This window comes from Plecotus auritus, assembly GCF_963455305.1.
Source record: "Plecotus auritus genome assembly, chromosome: 11".
NCBI classification, from domain to species: Eukaryota; Metazoa; Chordata; class Mammalia; order Chiroptera; family Vespertilionidae; genus Plecotus; species Plecotus auritus.
The window spans coordinates 4750372-4771643 of NC_137777.1; the positions used below are offsets into that span (position 1 = coordinate 4750372).

At 39.0% G+C, this 21272-nt stretch overlaps 1 protein-coding gene across 1 annotated transcript in view; it reads right to left on the reverse strand.

Annotated features, from left to right (window-relative positions):
• The window catches only part of EFR3A (EFR3 homolog A), a 57891-nt gene that overhangs the window by 29755 nt on the left and 6864 nt on the right, over positions 1 to 21272 (reverse strand). The window contains exons 2-7 of the mRNA XM_080646926.1: positions 13406 to 13482; positions 10740 to 10867; positions 9370 to 9520; positions 6170 to 6291; positions 2359 to 2508; positions 1611 to 1748 (exon numbers count right to left, since the gene is read on the reverse strand). Of these exons, the coding sequence (XP_080503052.1) occupies positions 1611 to 1748; positions 2359 to 2508; positions 6170 to 6291; positions 9370 to 9520; positions 10740 to 10867; positions 13406 to 13482 (766 nt within the window). The remainder of the gene's footprint in view (positions 1 to 1610; positions 1749 to 2358; positions 2509 to 6169; positions 6292 to 9369; positions 9521 to 10739; positions 10868 to 13405; positions 13483 to 21272) is intronic.

Sequence of the window (21272 nt, forward strand, 5' to 3'; positions counted from 1 at the left end):
GACTTTTAAATACCCAGATGAGCTGGCAAGAAAGAAAAGTCGCTCATTCTAAACTCCACAAAAAGGCAAGAATCTGAACAGTTGAGTATGCACTGAAGTCACCCTGTTTTCTGCCTCTGTTCACGCATCTCAACCTGCTAAGACCTACTGCTACAGCTAAGCCTACCTCCAAAGAAACCACCCCAATAGCCCAACTTCAACTTGAATTCTGTGCTTTAACCCGCCATAGCACTTTTTGGCCTTTTCTCATAACATATATATTGTATTTCATTATAAGTGCATGTCAATTAGCCATCAAGTTTGTTAAGGACCAGGGCAGTTTTACTCAGGTATATAGTCCCCAAAATATCTGATACCTTACTTGCAGAGGACGTTTAATATTTAATTATCTAAACAGCTAATACATAATTAACTATTTCATTAACATTAATTAACCATCACAGAATCGGGTTTTAAGTCCATCAAGCTCTACATGGAATATAGCCCACTTCCATGTTATTCAAGTACAGTATAATTGGGCAATTTCTACCTTCCAGGCTAACTCTATAGATTTTTAAGGCTTCACATTGTACTTTTTGGTAAAAAAAATAATAATAATAAAAATATTAAGGTAAAAACTTGAATTCTTAAATCAGCATGTCTGGACATTAATAAATAAATCTGCCTTTAGTTATAATTGACATCATTTTGATTATTAGTATATTTTTTTATAAGCTCAGAGTCCTTAAATGGTAATTTTGGAGGGGGGGCAGGTGATGAAAATCACAGATCCTTTTGAAAATCTAATGATTCTCTGATTTTTAATAAAATTTTGTGGTTTACAAATTTTTATAACTGAAGTTCAACTTTGAACCCAAGTATTTCCCCTAAGTAAAGACTTCTAGATGTTACATCAAGACTGCTTTATATATTCTATAAACACATTCTTATGATCAGGAAGGGAAAAGAACAAGGCAAATGATTAACAAAAGCAAGACTTGCAAAAATGTGCAGCAATTACACAGAATATTAGTAGTAGCCCTGTCATCGAAGACTGTTAAACCCAACGCCTTGACAAGGCTTGGAAGATGGTGCGTACGTGGAGAACCTCAAAGCTCACAAACATGTTGTGCGGAGGGGCGAGTACAAGTACCGATCAGAGATGTGCTCCTCCTGCTCTGACTCATCACTGCGGGAAGAAGAGATTTACTCAGAGCCCAGGGTGTGCCCCAGGGCAGTCCGGCCCCTGCAGAAAGAAGCCAGGAAACAAGCCAGCCAATAGGAGGGCCCGAACTCAGAGGTTAACAAAACCAGATACCTGATGCTTGGACGCCGTTAGTTTTAATAGTTTACCGTGGGTACGCATTTCAAGGTCTGTGGGCAGGAATTTGAGATAAATGATGCACCTGGCATCAAGCACATGACTGCCCTTCACTTTTAAGGAGAAAAAGCTGGGGAAGCGGTTGGACCAACTCAAACATGTGGTATGGGACTCAATCCTGCAGTCTTCCCACAATGCTACACTGCTCCATTAGTAACGCCCTCATACAGAAATGGTACTGTCCTCTGTAAGTAAGTTAACACAGAATACAGTACAGTCCCAAATAACCAGGAAAATACCAACTACTTACGCAAAAACGGGCCTAACAGCATTATTCATATTCCCAAAAGTCGCTCGACCCAGCAGCTCTCTGAGACAGTTTTCAGCCAGCACAGCGGGATTCTCCTCTTTGTCAGCTGCGGAGGGAGAAGAAGGAGGGCCTATGCGACTGGAAGGGAAGAGAAATAATAAACGCAAACGTAAGAACCCTAACACTGGTTCTAAAGTTAAACAGAGCAGATTTCACTTCTCAGAAATGGCAAAATGACACTTGCTTTTTGTCCCCAAATATCTTAAAGAATGAGCAAGGAATAAACACAGTTTAACCTTTTTATTGAGAAAATTATAAAGTAAATAGCTGCTACTATTGTTACCATTATTATTTTGGTTATTTCTAACCCCATGAAAAGCATGCTGGATCTCTAAAGAATAACAAAAGTTTAGCTATAATTTCTATTTCTTACACTTGCAACTTTAAGTAATATTAATTCAAATAACTATTTGGATGGTCAGTAATAAGTTGCAAATAAAGCATAAAATTATTCTAAAACAAATAAAACTTGAAGTGTATGAGTGAAAATCTGTGGTCTACTAAGCCTGTGTGATCACAAAAGACGAACAATCTTTCAGAAAGGGCACATATTTACCGGTAAACACACTCAAGTTTACAGACCACTTTTACATGATGCTAAAGACAAAACTTTCTTCGCCTAGTGAGCAAGCACACATACATTACACAAAGGCAACGCAGCCCCAACCCTAATGCCCTTATTCAATACCTGTCGACCTCCTCGATCTTCTGCATGTTAAACAGCAAGGATGGAACAATTTTATCCATATGCTGGGGTTCCCAAATGGTAGCCCGAAGTTCATCATTAACTGTTTTGCGAACCACGCCTTGAATACCCCTGATTCCAGCAATTCGAATTCTATAAAAGAGAAAATGGAATCATGAAAAAAAGTTAAACAAGTCTGCTTGTTTAGCTAAGAGAATGAATCCCAAATAAATATTGTTATCTCAAGTCAATAAAATGAAAATAAGACAAGTCTAAGAAATTAAATCTCAGAAATCGAAGATGGACAAAGAGAAGAGGCAGCTCCAAAAGAGGCTTCCTTTCAGTACTATCTTTTAAAAGTCAGCATTTAAAGTCTCAAAGGACCGTAATAGTCTACATATAATTTCAATAAGAGAATCCAGTCAAAAGCATTAGGTTTTCCTAAGAGGATGATGACAATTTGAAGCAATGAGCTAGATTCTCTCCATTTCTCGCCTAGACGTCTCAGAAGCTGAGCAAACCAGGATTTCACTCTTTCTGAGCACCCTGAGTGCTCCCTCAGACTTCTCTCACTGCTTCCTCCCAAGAGGCCCTTCCCGCCCTGAGCCCTTTCCGATGGAGGACTGCAAGACCAAGCTGGTTCCTTTAAAGGTCTGACAAATGAGAACTACCACAAGGGGGTGCAGATAACCTCAGCCATATATATGTACGTCCCTATATATCTGTGTGCACTGACATTTACATTATCATGTGCTTCTATGACTTAAAATTCATCCCTCAGTGAGACAATGCAGCCCACCCTTCCATCCCGATCCACAGCCCCAACTTCCTCAAGCTCTTCCTCACTCTTCCATAAATAAAAAGATCTATAGGTTCTTCAAGAATAAAGAGTGACTAGAATATAGCACGGTAGCCTATTTGCCCTAAAACATGTTCCCTCTGGCCAAATCTGATTACTTTCTTTTTCACTACAACCAAAAATATTCACCACTGAAGGTTTATTCACCTTATCCAGCACTGTCTTCCAACACCTACGAGCAGGGTTAGGCAATGGCAGCTATGGGGAAGAGGGTGATACTGCTTTCCAAACCCCTGGGGAAAGGACACAGGCCTTCGGGGGAGCAGATGGAGAATGGGAGCTGGCAGTAATACAACACTGAACAGGTGAGAACGTGAACTGGGAGACGCGAGACAAAGTTTGCCTGTTGTGAAGTTGTGTCTATTCGTGCTGCTCCCTAAGACATAAAGGGCGAGACTCTACGGCTATCACAAGTGGGCAAGCCTGACGTTACCACAAGGTGTCTGCTATGCACCTGCTGCTACTCCTTGGGTGATAACAAGGTGGAGCAAACAAGATGACACAGAATGGTGGCTGGTGCCTCGTGACACAGTAGCCTAAATAGAGCACAGCAGAGCGTGCCGCCCCTGTCTGGAGGAGGTGGGACTACCTATAGCTACTACAGCTACACAGCTGGCATCCAATTCAGGTCTCGTATCTGGTCTAACCAATATATTCCAATCATGACTTCAAAGAAATTTTATAGTTTCCTTATCAGTAAACTAGACCAACTGTCTTACCTAAAGCATAGGAATGTTTGAATGAGTTAAGGTTTGAATGAATTAATTCATGTAAAGTGCCTAGTCAATAAAGGGTTAAACAAACTGGCCCAGAATAAGCACTCAGTGAGTGTTAGTTAAGCACTGTGATGATGATAAGGATTATTTCTACCACAGCTGAAGGGTGCTCAGGAAATTGGAGTTTAAGACTGTGATGCATGACTTTACATGTGGGAACTGCTCCTGCAAGACAAATATTTTAAGAAAATCTTAACAGTTATCAGACCCATTCCCCATTTCCTGCTGCACAGGCCCTGAGTTCTATCTGACAGGGTTTTGCTAAAATTAAAGGGATTGGTAATAAATTGCTCAGCTAAAACCTAAAGAGGAATACACATATCCCTGAAGAAAACCAGAAGACTTAGGCAGAGCAGGAAAAAATCTGTAAAGCATTTTAGTTTACTCACTTGTTTTGCAGGCACTGCAAATGAAATGTTGTCATTTTGGAATTTCAATTATCACAAAATACTAGAAAAACCTACAATCAGAAAAAAGTACTAAAAGGCCTCTCATTTGTGTATAGAAAATGTCAAGCTTCTTTTTGTAAACATTAATGAAAATTGTTACATGAAAATGTTCAAGACAAGATCTCTTTCAGTAGGGGGCGCTACATACTTAAAAATAAGATAATGTAATAAAATTTGGAATTTCTTAAACGCATCCTTTCATTAATTTTATGGATCTCATCAACACTTTTCACCTACACTGGTTTACATGTGAAACTCACCTTAACCAAAATTTAAGAGATGTCTATGTGCAGTTTATTAATCCTTATAATACTAAACTGAAAAAAAACCCACTACATTCTGGATAATTTCTATATTTTAAAAAAAGTAAAATTGTTATGATCTTTAAAAAATTGCCATTTTCTTTAGCTAATTTTTATACTTTTTTGCCCCATTAACATTTTAATGTCAGCCTCTGAAAACGGAACAATTTTATAAAACATTTTTAACATCCTTTAGAGATAAAAAGAGATATTTTAGTGGTGACTGGGAGACATAGGAAATTAATTATTATAAGATAGTTATAGTTATCTTTACATTTCTAAGGCTTTACCCTCATAATAAAGGAAGAACATCAGGAGTCAAAATGGCCTTGAGGAAAAATTATACCAACAGCATCTCAGACAGAAACAAATCTATCTGAAATCTCTCAGCTTTCTTTCTCCCAAGTTAACTTTTATACTTGCTTTTGCTTGTGTAAACCAACACTGTAGGTTACACATAAAAGCTAGTTGTTGTATTTTTACACATTCCCTTATTTATTTTAAAAGGAACAGTAAAAATTACAAAGCATACTAAATCTTGCTAAACTGGCCCCACATAACTATGAATTCAGGTTAGTTTCTTTCTTTCTAGTGTATGGAAAAGCTCAAATTCCTTTATTTACCAGGGTAATTTTTATTTTTAATTCTTAACTTTCAGCCTATATATAGACTGTGTTTGCAGATAAGTATTTGATTCCAGATTATTACTAGGTTGTATTTAGAAAAAATGTTTAAAAATGCTCAAATTAGTTATGAGAACCTGAGACTGACAATGACTAGTGATATACCATTCAAACTATGCATTCATTCAAAAGGCACTTACTGAGAGTCTACTATGTGCCCAGCACAATTCAAAGTGTCAGTGATACAGCAGCTCTCAAAATAAAGCTGTTGCCCTCCTGGAGTTCAGAGTCCACAGAAGAGCAGAAGACAGAGAAACTGAGATGGGATGGGAGGGTTAATATTTAACAAATAAAAGGTGGCCAGGGCAGGACTCTCATGATAAGGCGACATTTGCAGAAATCTGAACTAAGTGAGGTAAGAAGGGTGCCCGAGAGTTACTCTACGAAGACCACTCAGTCCAGAGGCTCTGGGAAAAGTGTGCCTGGTGTGTTCCAGAAGGGGCTGGGTTGGAGTATAAGGAGGAAGAAAGACAGGATGACAGGCTCTGACACTGGGGCGGGGCGGGGGGCGGGGGGGGGGCACTCTGAGTTACAGTAAAGACTGAACTTTATTTGCGAAGAGTTAAGAAACCATGCTCCATTTTGCTACTTCAGTCAGTTCTTCTAACAGCAACAGGAAGTTGTACTTCAGGAACAAAGCATATATTTTCACGTTTCCTTTAGTAATCATTATGTAATATATAAGCACGGTACCCATTAATAAATCACACTATGCCTTTAAATTATGAAGTTAAACAATACATACTCCGTTCGTACGTCTGGGTCACTATGGCAGGAATGACACATGGCACTGAAGCGAGATACAAAAAAGTCATAACGTCTGTGATAGGATGGCGTGTCTTCTTCAATATTTGCAAATTTGACAAACTAAAGAAAATAAACAATATAAATATGTTACCACCTTTGTGAAAGGTGGACCAAACACATTTATTTTCATTCATTACTTGTCACATTAGCAAGCAATGTCCAAATAAGAATCAATTATCATAAATACCACATACATACACAAAAAGAATTTTGAACCAAGAACTTTAGAAAATCAAGGCTATAGCATTATATATATATATATATATATATATATATATATATATATATATATTAAGATAACTTGCTAATCCAGCTCCTTTTGAGTGAATGAGCTGCCTCTCTAGAACAGGGGTGGGGAACGGCCGGTTCTTGGGCTGTGTAAGGCCTACAAAATCATGGGGTCTGGCCCTGCCAAGGCATCAGGGGTGAGTTAATGAACTGTCTGACCCAACAGAGCAGGCTATTTTTTAAGGTGATAATTCTGTATGGCCCTCCAATGACGTGATAAACATCCATGGCCGTTGGCAGAGAAAAGGTTCCCACCCCTGCAAGTCTGGAAGGAAAGGTCCTGCTCCGAAGCTCGCCTGCACTTCCTGGGAGCCGGCTTCAGATGCCCTTCCTAAACCGAAGGGCATTTTATTTCCTAACTGGGAGCAGGCAATCTTTCTGGACAGCTTTCTGTACACCACACAGGAGTGAATAACCTTCACACAAATACAGGACAAGGAAAAGGGGACATAAACTGAAAGAAACAAACTCAGTAGAGGAGAAAAATACTGAGATGGGTAGAATTCATTCTACCTCCTTTCTGAAGATTAAAAAAAAAAGGAAATACTTATGTCTAGAAAATGTTAAATACCTACATGAATCACAGGTCTGGCCCTAAGATTCCTTAATATGCACTATCTCTTCTCATTAGCTTCCTTATTCATTTGGGGATTTATTAATTCTGTACACTAAATAGCCTAAAGCAATAAACTATTGATTTGCTTGCAACTTTAAATATATATGTAAACACCTGTCAGGATCTAGACTGCTGGCTATAAAAGGCTATATCCAAAAGAATTATTCAACCAAGTTTACTGATACTTTCCTAGAAACAAAACTGAAATAGCATACATTTTAAAGGATGAAATTATGATACCAAAAATATTTTAAATTAATTCAGCCAGAGCTGTCAACTCTTTTAAATTACACTCTTAAATGATTCACATTATCTAGAAAAAAGCCACAAATAATACACTTGCTTGAGATTAAACTGAAATTCATTACCTATTCTGTATCATACACTGAGCTAGGTGCTTTCACGGGTTCTTCTTAATTATTCCAATGACACTGTAAAGAATGTGTCGTTTATCCCCATTTTACAGTTCAGACATTGAAATTCAGAGGTTAAATCATTTGCCCAAAGTGACACAGTAAATAGTGAAATTGGCATTACAGTCCTGGAGTTGGACTCCAGTTTTCAAGATTCCCACAATGCACACTAACCATATGAATAATTTTGGAAAATATTAAACCAAATATTTATGCTTTTCATACAAATAAGCCTTAAATAACATAAGAAATGCTTTAAAAACATATATGAAAAACATACACACAAAAGCCTATACACAATATGTTCCTCATTTTCTAATACGTGTTTTAAGAATAAATATAAAGGATTACTTCTGAATACTGGAATTACCATTGTCTTTAATTTGTTTACTCTTTTACATTGTCTAAGAATTTTCCAGCCTGGCTGGCTTGGCTCAGTGGTTGAGCGTCGACCTATGAACCAGGAGGTCACAGTTCGATTCCTAGTCAAGGCACATGCCCAGGTTTCAGCTCGATCCCCAATGTGGGGTGTGTTTCTATCTCTCTCTCCCACCTTTCCCTTCCTCTCTGAAATAAATAAAAACATTTAAAAAAAAGAATTTTCCAAATTTGCTACAATAAATTTACATTACTTTTAAAATTAGAAAAAAATTTAATCAGAAATAAAAATTTGGCCACTAAAATGTTAAAAGTTCTACAAAAACTTTTAGAAGGAGGGAAACTTTATTCTCTTTCAATCTACTGAGAGCCCCAGATAACGGTATGATCTGTGTGATCATTCCAGAAGCAAGCCCTACTGCCCGAGCATACGGAGCGGGTTGAAAACAGCAGCTCCCTCCAGGGGAAGGCACAGGCACACCTCCTTCCCGATGCATGGAGAAGCCTTCTCATTCCGGTCGCTCTGGGAGCTCCCTAACCAACTCCCACCTACGTGCTCCGCGCTCAGCTATACTTCTCAGATGGAGGGTGGAGGGAAATGAGGCAGAGATTAGAACAGACGGTTAGATGGCTCTAGATTTGGAACCTGGATTTGCTAACATATGTGTGACCTGTGAAATGGAATCTTTAACTTACACAGTTGTTGAGAGGTTCAAATAAGAACCAAACAAAAGCTAACAAAATGCCTTGCACATAGTATATACTCAATAAAAAAAAATAAGTCCTAATTTTCACTTAAAAATTTAATTGGAGAAGTAGATTATGTTTCAAAAGGTACAATAAAAGGCAGCAGCAATGAAATTCCCGGCACCAAATCCCAGCTACACACAGCATTACTTTACTCTGTCTTTGGACAAGTTTTTAGCTTCAATTCCTCATCTATTAGTTGCTGATAAAAACCTGCATGGGAACATATAGATTGGCTGAATGCCTGAAAGCCTCCTCAGAGATGAAGTTGGAACTGAAAGACTGAACATTATATAATAAAACTAAAGACAAGAAAGATTATCCCTATATTTTATTTTCCTTTTCAGATATGCCTTCCCCAACCCCATTGATGCTTAACAAGCTATGGTTTAGGATAGAAGAAAATGAGTGTGGTGAGCAGCAGTAATTCAGAAGTCCTGTGAGAAAGCCTGGGGAAGTACTCCCTTACTTGGAGGGCCAACTGATCTTCTGCTGCCTCACGATGGGCCGATATCACAGATTTCGCAAGGAGCAACAGCAAAGCTAGCGACAAAGGGATCTCACCGCCTACATCCGTACTGGTGCCAAATGCCCTGACCACAGCGTGTGCCTTTCCCAGGTGAAGATGTCTCAGAGAGATTAATTCTGAATACGCTAATTAAACTTAAAATCCGTTAAGCCAATGGTTTTACTCACAGAGTTTGTTCCAAGAACTTGAAGCTTTGGTTCCCCTGATTCCAGCAGCTTTGCTACCATATGAAGAAAGCTTTCTACGAATGGCTTGATGCTTTGAGAATGGCAAGCCATGAGAAGTTGGTCCAATGCCTCCATAGCAATTAAGACATACCTACGCGTAAGAGAGAAACAATGTCAAAGCCTTTCTAGCTGTCTTAAATCTAAGTGCTTTTCACTGGAAAAATTAAAGTAAGTTGATTCAAATGCACAAAACACAGCAGGGCAAATGCAGTAGTTCCTAGGTGAAATCTCCCTTCTCACGGCAATGATGGCCTTAGGTTATGAAACAGCCCTCATGCTGAGAGACAGGAAAACCAGCGGCACTCCTGCATTTCCTCCTCCTGACCAGAACTCTGCCACAGCTTCTTTAACGTGACCTTTGCGTATATTTGTCTCTGCAAACAGGAAATTTTGTTTTCCAGATTTTTAACCATATTTCTTTGTAACCATAAATATCATAAGCAATGTGCCTACATTTCCAACATAATCTATATTTGTAAACGTGAATATATAAAACATTACCAGCAACAACAGATAAGGAAATGTCCCATAAATGTTACCTTACAATTCACTGAATTCTAAAGCTTGTGCTAAAAATTAAAATTCAGACTTTAGTAAACTTTGTTTCAACAATCAACTATAAAACTATTTGTATCAAGACACCCAAAAATGTTCTACGTGGTAACGATTTGGAGAAAGCCAATAATCACTTGGGGAACAGAGTACCCTAAAAACCAGGATCACAGAATGACAATATGGGAACGTAGTCACTCCAGTTATCCAGGTTATTACTGTTCACGCCCAGAGAGTGGATTAGGTGGTAGAACTTACTTATAGGTAGTTGTACACCGCGCACCATTTCAAACCAGCGTGCTTACAACTTCTGAACCTTAGCATCCAAGCCTACCACAGTTCTCTTACTACTCTTCTGACAGGTCAAACTGAAACTGTGTTACACAAATCAGCCAGCTGACACTTTCCCTTTGTTTTCAATGTAGACACTGGTTTTTAAATTACTGTACCAGACTAACCGAGTAAGGGAGTCAATTTCTATTATCACCATTAAGAAGTCTCAGAAATTAATGGATGCTTCAGCTAAAGGCAACTCCGTTAACTAACATGAGTCTATTCTTAAAATCTGAGCACCAGGAAAGTAAGATAAGCTGCAGCATCTACATGGCATTACACATTTCCTAGCGTGGTATTACAGTGTCTGACCCTCTACCTATCACTTTTGCCTGACTAGATGGCAAAATAACTTAAAGGATGAATTTAATTAACCTACGGAGAATTTTCCACGATATGATATTAGCAGCAATGACTTTCCTTACCCAGAACGATGTCTGACAACATCCCTGCTCAACCTTTCTGCCAGGTAAGAACCAATTCGATCCAGTTTCTCTGGAGCAGATACTGCATAAAATGTCAATTTTTCCATGTCAGCTTTAACAAGGCCATCCTAAAAACAATAACAAGTTAAACAGGTTAACTATGTTTTCATGCTTTTTTTTTTTTATTTCTAAGTATTGCTTGCTGCATATTTCCCTTTCTGGATTGGTGGCTAAGCCATATTTATGCTGAACCTTTCTGGACATAGCTTTCTTAATGCTAATATTCACCATTCTAGATACACAGAATTTTAAAAAGTTAAAGAAATGCCCCATTTAGACAAAGCATTGAAATATGTCTTCATAAGCAATGAATTACTTGAACACATCATCATTTAACATGGCTGCATCTCATCCACTTTTTTTAACACTTACTAATTTTAATGAGGAGTAATTTATATACAATAAACTGCACCCATGTATATGTAATTTGAAATATGACAGCTGTATACATCCATGGAACCCCCAGTAACAAACAAGATACAGGGTATTCCCATCATTTGCAAAAAGATGCTTCATGACCTTCCCTCTCCGGTGACCACTGTCCTGCTTTCCTTGCCATGAATCAACATGTATGTTCCTCCCACATGTTCTTGTAGCTCATGGCACTTACCCTGACACTCATCTCTACTATCATGCTTTGCCACATCAGTTTTTCAATCTTAAACAAATGCTAATCAGGTGCTAACTTGTGATGGACACCAGGAATCAACGTGAGCAAAGAACTGAGTTAATTCACTTAATCCCCATGAGGTCCTTATGAAAAAAGTAATATTTATAATTTCTACTTCACAATGAGACACTGATCGCATTGCTACTAATTTTAAGAAATGGGCTGGTTATCTGTCCCCTCACTAGAGAGCTCTATAAAGGCAGGGACTATGACTGAAGCCCTCTGTGCCTGGGCACCTAATATCTGACCCATTTTGGATAGAGAAGATTTTTTTGTTTAATAAGTTAAAATTAAGAAAGGTGGTCAACTGAGCTATGCATGCAAGGTTCATGTAAACCTTTTTTAATTTTCCTCTACAAACTGCTATTTAAATAAACCTTATCTAAATACTTGGTAAATATTCTTTCTGTAATCATTCTCTAAGTTACCTGTCATCATTCCCATGGTCAAGTATTCAAAGCTCCCTCACCATCCACAAGCGAAAGTGCATAAAGTAGACAGCCTGCCTCAATCCCATTCCTCTGTATCTGGCCTCCACCTCATCTTTAGTAGCCATTTGTCTCAGACGACTGAGAGAACTGACCTGAATATTCAGTCCATTAAATAACACTCCTGCAATTTCAAATCAGAAATTGTGCTCTACATGATTACCACCCAACACTCTACAGTTTGAAGGTTCTTGGTCCCAAATGTACCTCGCTCTTGCTTTCTCATGCCTTTGCTCTCACATGGCCCATCACTTGCAACAAAGAGACTAAGCTCGACTTCTCCAGGTGGTGTACATCCTTCAGAGCTCAGAAGTCTCATTTCTCTGAGCAAGCTTCCCAGGGACTGCCAACCCAGGGATACCTCCCTGCTTTACGGGGAAAAATACCACCTGCTTCACATAACATCTTCACTTACTGATTTATGCACTGTGATCTAATAGTTAGTCTGTTTTGCTCTAAATCAATGGATGGAAAGCTCCTTAAAGGCAGGAACCACATCTTAGGGTTTTTTATATGCCATATATTATACAGAATATCTGGCAGCCAGTGGCATTTAACTGATCAGCCTCCTCTAAATAGCTGAATGTTTAAATTAGATTTGACTAAAAATGAGATATAGCTTGAGATATATAAATTAATGTTAAGATAGCCAAACGTTTTCTATAGTTGGCTACATTTTAAAACAAAGCAAATTCTGGAAATCAAACACATGTTAACAATTTTTATTCATGTCCATTAACACAAGACTAAAGAGGTCTTGGAAAATTTAAACTAAACCCAGTTGCTTGAAACCAGTAATCTTCCACAGTAAAGTGACTTTTATAAAAAATTTACAAGAATTTCAATAAAAGGAGGACAAACTCTGCCCAGAGGGTTCTCTTTACATGTCAACCCTCTTCTAAAAACTGTGTGGCCAACCCTATTTATTCTGTGAATCTTTGCTTCATTTATTCTTGCTTCATTTCCTTCGGGCCTTTCTTCTCCCAAACCCAAATCAGATGCTATTCCAACCCACTCCAGCAGCACCCTCCTGTGCTTCCTGCTGCTTTCACGCCATACTGTAATTGCCGATTTACTTGTCTAGGAGAGTGGGGAGAGCAGAGAGCCATGTCTGTGTTCACCGTTACAGTCTTAGCATTTCATACAAATGATCTGGCACTAGTTCATAAAATTTTGATGAGTATTACTTAAATTCAGGAACTATAGAGACAAAGAACATCACCTATCCACCATTCTAAATTCATGCCTAATCTATGAGAAGGATCTGAAAATTCGACAAGCAAGCTTAGGACATTTTAAAGCAGAAGAAGGAGAAGTATAAAATAGCAGTGTACATGGTGAGATTCAGGAGTAAAAGTAGAAAAATGAAATTGGGGAGCCCGTAGGGAGGTCAGCAGGGGAAGGGTGGGCCAGCAAAGAGAAGGACCAGTCGATGTGGATCAAATTACCTTTGGGTCTTCAGGGAATATGTTGTCCACCAGGCGTTTGTAGCGAGGACGCAAAGCAGAACAGCAGCAACACACTCCTGTTCAAAAGAGAACAAAAGCACAGAGTACTGGGGTTATTCATATTGTAAATGGACTCAGAAACTAAGCTTCTGCATTTTAATGGGTTATTTAAAATGAAGGGGGGAGTTCAAAATGCCACAAACAAAAAAAAAAAGCATGCAGATTCAATTACTGATTAAGAAATGAAAAAGTTAAATTTCTTCTCCCCTCTCCAAAGACACCAGGTCAAGATGAATATGCTAATGAGTTATTCCAAAGTTCCAGACCAAGTTGTTTTGGAGCATGTGTGTAAATGAACACATATACACACACCTGCCAACTTCATCCTATAAAGCAACTACGTAATTTGTACCTCCTTTACCTCTTCTCAGATCTCATCTCATACTACTCTTCGCATCCCCTACACTCCAAAATCCCCCACCCCCCACCCCCCACCCCCCACCACCCCTGCTGACCAATCCACTCAGCTCCAGCCACAGTGGTCTTAAAATGACAGTTCACTCCTAGTGCAGCTGGTGAAAACAGTGAATACTTGTATCTATGCAATGATCATATAAGGAACTACAATAGATAGGAAAACAAGCTCAAAGGTAAGTCCAGGAATTTTTAAAAAACCCTCAGAGGCTGCGGTACATATTCTCAGTTGTTGGTGTCTTGGAAGGAGCAGTGGGTCTGGATCCAGAAGCCCTGGGCTCATTCCAATTCTTTAACTCAAGTTTCTACATGGCCATGGGGAAGGCACATCAGCTCTCTGGAAGAACTATGTAAGCGGGAAGGATCAGTTTTCTTGTTCTGCAAACCAATAACTTAATAGGAATATTGGTCTTGAACCATTATAAATTTATTCTCATAATTGATGAAACTGGGGTATATGTGTCGCTGTATAAGTGGGCATTTGTATGTATTTAAAAACCAAAGTATGGGATGAGAGAACAGTTGAGCAACAAGTTAAAAGAACTCAGATCTAAGCAGACATCTGCTACTCTCTTATCAAATAACGTTATTTATGCAAGACACTTGTCCAGATCTCCCTTTGCTCACGAAGTATGCATTGTTCCGCATGCAGTCAATACCCAACATCAACCGAGTGCCCCGCACAGGGCCAAACAAGTAAGACTGGTCGAGATTTGCAGCAGAGTGAAGCCATGAAAAGTAATGATGAAAGCAGGACAGTTAGGATTCATACAGCATCTTTAGTAATCATAAACATGCATGTACAAATTTACACATAAATAATGCATACATTAGTTAGCATACTCACAAACTAGTGAGGTATTATAACTGCAGCAGAACTGACCATCGAACTCACTCAACAGCAGTGGCTGGGTGTCTAACTCTACAAGCCCAGGCTCTTTCCACAACACAAAGATACTAGTGGTCAAATCAATCACCTGCCACATATTTCATTTGCACCCACTGTGTGGTATCATGCCAGACGCCAAAGATACAAGAAAGTATGAAAGACACAAGCTCCTTGCCCCCGAGGAGTTTATAAACTGCCATTAAAAAAACAGTGACTAACTCAGCAGTCTATACTTAGGCTAATAATATAAAATGCTATCCATTGTTTAGGATGCTTTTTACTTTAACAGAAGAAAAAACAAACGCCAAAGAGTCCATTAGGGGATTTTTCATATTAACTAACACCAAAAACACCTGCACTCTTTTTAGAGTCCAAAATCAAAACACAGGTCTGATTATTACAAAGAAAATCAAGGGTAACAGCCAAATAAGCAAAAGTCAGGTTTCTGTGTTCACTATACGGAACACACATACACTTCAGGTAAGTGTTAACGCACTGAAGTAACTTAAACCCACTTCTTACAGGGCACTAAGCACTAGCCTAGGTACTGCTACAATGAAAGGAGACTGTAGGCTGGTAAGAAAATGAAAACAGACACTTTGCTAACACTGATATGCGGCCAAACAGTAAATTCAAATTGCTGTCACAGCAAAGGGGCCCAAAACACGTCTCAGGGCTCCCAGTTTCCCGTGAGGATGGTAAGTTACATTGTGCTCAGTAGTTAAGGATTCTTAATCCGCTATGAAGTGTCAGTTATGACACTTTCTGATATTACATATTGCTTTTAGTTTAAAGAGGCCTCAAAAAATCTGAACTTGGGATACACACATTACCCAGTCCCTACTTTCAGAAATCTTAGCTCTACTGAGGGAGACCGCTGAATAAAAGGCCAAATGCCAAAGAGGCAGCACGGGGTTAGAGGGCATGGGCCCTGGAGACAGAGAGAAGACCTGGCTGGGCGGGTTACTTTCTCTTCTCATGCACTCCCACAATAGTTACATAGCTATAACCATGCATTTTCCATATCTATAGGGAAATAAATACAATTATATGTGGCGTTCTCACGAAGGGTGTAACGTACAGTAAGAAGTCAATAAAACGCTAGCTAGTCCTGGCAGTGCAGTAAGAGAAGCAGAACAGGTATTTGAGACCCTGGAGACAGTATTCCCAACAATGGCAAAACCTGTGCTGTAAAGCAACCATCTAAAACGCACAACCCAGTTTGCAGGCGATTCCAAAGCTCCCGTAACATCAGCACAGGGGACCTGCCACCTGGACAGGTGTGCAGTGCTATCCCACGCACCGACCAGCGTTCTTCATTTGCTTGTGCTCATGCTCGCTGAGGTGGTCACTATCCTCTGGCAAATGAGGGGAGAGGCTCAGGGCCACCACTGGTCCCATCACAGTTGGCAAGAAGAGGAGCTGAGATTCCAACATATCTGATGGCTCCAAAGGCTCACTGCACACTACATTCAAATGCTGAACAACTTCTAAATTCCTTTAAACACCTGAGCACTCCACATACCACGACCAAGGGACACGATTGCAGGCAAGTGTCTAACAGATGAGGAATGCACTTCTGTGCAAGACAATGAAGATCACATCAAGTTTCTCCACAAGAGTCCAAACAAACAAGACAAAAACCCCTTCCTGACCACTGAGCATACCTGAAAAACTACCAACGACAGAGACATAAAACCGGTTTAAAATACCCAATTCACTCGGGTTCTATAAAATGAGACCATATTGAAGATAAGGTTAAAACGACTATGACAATGATGACAAAAGCAATAACTATCGGCTACTTAAAATAAGAGAATCCTGAACACGTAAGCCTCACAAGAAGGACGACAAGGAATCACTGGACCTACGCAGGCACAGAAATGCGGTGGACTCCCTGGTCGGAGTCAGCTCATAAGGCTTTTCGAGGTCGGCCGCAGGGACCTGGATGTAGTCTCTCATGCTGCCGGAGACTGCTTTCCAGCCGATCTTCCTGCTCCAGGTCCTCTGCCCTACTGCGCAGGGAGCCCGAGCTCACCTTACTTGTAATTGACTAGCAGAGGGCACTAGCGTAATGGAACTTACCCACTTGTTACTGACATCAAATGTAAAGCTATCAAGAACTTGATAATATCCTTATCAAATTCCCCTAGCAGGGCCAAATAGCGTCAACAGGATCGCATTCAAGTATTTGCACTGCTAGTTGAAGAAAAGCAGATTTTCATAAAGTTCAATTAAGAAAATAAAAGTACTTAAAGCTGTTTTCCTTAAAGCATTCCTTTAATCCCTCCTCTTCCTACTTCTGACCTCTTTCCAATATTCTCTTTCCCAAGGAAAAAAAATGGGCTAAGCACATCACCAAAAGCCTGAAGCAACTGGCAAGTCTGAGCAACATGATTCTTCCTTTACATTTAATTTCACCATATAAAGAAGGTGGCCCACTACACTCCCGGAGCACGTGGACTGCGGAACCCCGCTAATGATACACTGGGAGGAGAAGCACGAAGTCTCAAGTGGAATAACTAAGCTATGAGAAAATGGAACTGGGACAGGGTTGGAAAGAGAAAAATTGTGATCCCCCAAAGTGCCAGGCTTACGGGGCAAGCTGTTCAATAAACAGAAAAATCCTTCTACCTGCTTCTCAGGGTTATGAGTTCTAAATTAAAATAAAAATTTCCTAGAATGCAGAATTCACTTAAAATGGGTTAATATTTTTTAGTAAAATTTGCATACTCCGGTTAACCATTTTTTTTTAACCATTTCTTTTTTAAAACACCCCAAGACGAGGTTCCTCCTAGCTCCCCTAATACCACTTTCATGTGGACTCACCAATGTCCCCTAGCCCTCGCCTCTAACACCCTCCCCTTGATGGTAAGATTTAGAATTAATTTCCAACCTGTCCTAACATATCCATAAGAAGATTTGAGGAACGGCGCAGAAATCCTCATGGTATGGCTCAGGCACCTGGGCACCCAAAGGTTCTGGAAGAATTCTGCTTCACTGGAAGTGGCTAGTCCATCAGCACGTACTGCTAGTCTGTGATGACATTTGCTTTCCTATGCAGTTCTGTAAGTTTGGGTAATTAATAAAGACCCTTTTTAAAATAAGCTACTTATACTTTTGACTAACTATATTATTCAGTGATAATTTAAATTTAACTGGAAATATTAATGTCTGTACTATTAAACTGTTATTAATCTATTAACGCCTGTTATTAAATACCACCATGGCACTGGGTACTTGGTATAAAACTATCCTCGAAATCAAAAATAACTTGCTAATACTGTCACTGGAGTTGAAGAATGCTCAGATCCCAGCATGGGAATCAACTGTACGGCTTTGGATCAGGTTGATCTTTAAGAGCAGAAAATAACAGTATCTATACCTTCTACATAGTAATTATGTCACCTTAATTAATTCTAAATTGTAATGTATTAGGAATTCATTGACATTTTTAGGGCTCATTAAATTTCATACTTTTAAATAGGAATAGCTGTGATTACTGGGTTTTAGTCCTTTATTCATATTTCTACCATAGCATTTGTAACAATTTATTGTACTTATTTATATACATATCTGACTTTACCACTAGAACATAAGATACTCCAACATAAAGCCCTTATCTTCTTCATTGATGTGCATGTCTGAAATATCGCAGACACTTATTTTTAAAAATGTTGCTTTACTAAATGAATGTAGACCCAAAGTTCACAGATAGACAAAATGAATTTAATATCTGCTCTAATATGTGCTATAAGAATCAAAATGACAAAAAAGTATACTGTCCACTAAATAAATGCCAGAACAATATGATTTCTCTGATGTATAGATGACAATGTCAATTGAATCAGTTTAAACAATTAATGGTTTGTTTTTAGACCTGGCAGTAATCAATAATCAAGGTGAAAAGAGACAGGCTGTTTTTTTCTATTAGGTTTTAAAAATACCTCACTTCAAGACTCTAGCTTGTGGTGTCCAAAACCCGTTAAGAGTCTGCATCACATATATTCCCTTCAAGGTTAAAATTAAAAGTCAAATTACTCATAAAGTTAGTACCAGAACAACACATTCGTTTCATACAATTAAGAGGATTTAGCATATTACAGTCCCACTCACACACAGCCCTCCAAGTATCAAATACTGAAGATATAAATATGTATACATACCATATACATATATAAAGCCTGTACTATGGTGTTATTCCTGTACTTTAACATATGTGTACAGGGCACTGTGTTAAGACTATGGGGATTTAAAAAGAACTATCTATTTGAAAAGGCTAAAGTTTAATAACATTTTGACAATGTTTGAAGACAAGGGATGTCCAATATCAAATGGACCCCACGGCCATAAGAGCCACAGCTCAGAGCGGAGGACAAGAAATGTCCAATGTCAAGTGGACCACACGGCCATAAGGGCCACAGTTCAGAGAGGAGGACAAGAAATGTCCAATGTCAAGTGGACCACACGGCCATAAGGGCCACAGTTCAGAGAGGAGGACAAGAAATGTCCAATGTCAAGTGGACCACAAGGCCATAATGCCCACAGTTCAGAGGAGGACAAGAAATGTCCAATGTCAAGTGAACCCCACGGCCATAAGGGCCACAGTTCAGAGGAGAGAAAGCACCTGCAGCTCAAGTATGGAGCGGTTTTAGGGAGGACACGGGGCCTGAGCGGGAGCCCCCCTGAAGAATGAGTAGACTGAACTGTAAGGATAAGCTGGGGGCAGTGAATTATAGTCAGATGGAACCACCAAGCATCACTAACTTACTTGGCACGTAAAAAAGCCAAAATGCATTTTCTAGTGACCCAGAGCGTAGAAAGGAAGGAACGTGGGAGGTGGCACAATTTAGCATCAAAAGGGTTTGGTAACTAATTAGATAGGGGGTCAAAGACACAGGAACAAAATAGTCTTATCTTCAGGAAAGTGTTCCTTTTAAAGGGATTGTAATCCATTAGAGGAGTGTTCTATTACCTGATTCTTTCCACATGTAATTCTATACCTCCTCTCCATTCATTCTCAATTTCACTGCTGGTTCTTTATTCCCAGGCGCAAAAGCTTTATGGAAAAGAGGATGACGACAACCAAGGCAATAAAGGGAATAAAAGCTCCAGTTCTGTCTGAAAGGATGGTCTTCCCACTGGATTGTTAATTCCTGGCGATACACAACTGTTCGAAATTACTCTGAGTTACTGTCTATAGAAGCAACACTTCATTCAGAGTCACCTAGTGTCTGGTCTATATTCCACATCTGTTTCTTCCCCACTCTCACAATTTTTAATACAATAATATGTATTAGATAGTCTCCTCCTTACAAAATCAATTTATAGATCTTAGACTTGACTTTACTGTGTACATCATACTTAACTGAAAAAAATTAAGTATTACTTGGAGTAACACAAGGACAAGAACAACAAAATGTAGAATAATCTGGCCAAGGAAATATATTCCTGTAAGATCGCATGTAAAAAGCCTTCTGGGATCATATGAAAAAAATTACTGCAAATATTAAACTCAGAAAATATAATTCTCTATTCATTTCATCTGATGTTGGCTTAGTTCACAAAACAAATAAGAAGCCAGCCAGTGGATGACACAGAAACCAGAGCTGCAACCAGGACAGAAACATGCTCCTACCCTGTCCCCATCAATGTCAGGACAGAGCATGTGGGTCCCCACTACTTGTAGGACCATGTCCCGGACCTGGGTGCCCAGTCCTCTTCAGATGTGCTCAGGTGCAGTCCTGGAGGGAGCGCAGCGTTCCTGTGTCCCAGTCTCCAGAGGTAAGTAATTTGATGAGGCAGAACTGAAAACTGAAATAGTATATGACTCCCTTGTTTATTTAATAGATAAAATATTAACTAAATGTCATTTATGATGATGTCAGTAGCACTATTGAGAATTGCAAATGGAATCACATTTTTCCCATATGTAATTGTGTGTGTTTTTAAAGTATGTGAGCAACATAAAACTGATAAAATCTGTGTAAGCTCTGTGGACAGTACCGATGTCAATTTTCTGCTCTGAAACTGTACTATAGTTTACAAGGTATTACTACTGGGACAGAATGAAGGGACCTACCTGGATACTTTTTCGTAACTTCCTGTTAATCGATAATTATTTCAAAATTAAAAATAAATAAAAAATTTTAAAAATCCTCTGAATATTTCACAAGATGGATATGAGTTATTTCAGGCAAAATTAAAAACACCTATAAAATTCCTCAAATACTTAAATTAAAAAAAATTTATTTTCTCATTAGTCAGAGAGTAACAAAAGTGTTAAATTTGTGGGGATGTTTGTGACTCCCAAAATTATTTTTAGAACAAATACATTTAATATCCTAACAGCATTGATCCTTCTTTTTATTATTATTATTATTTTTTATTGTTTGAAGTATTACAAATAGTAGTACATATGTCTCCTTTTTTTTCCCCCTATTGACCTCCCCCCGGCCTCCCCTACCCCCCAGTACATGCCTTTACCTGCCCCCCCCCAGTGTC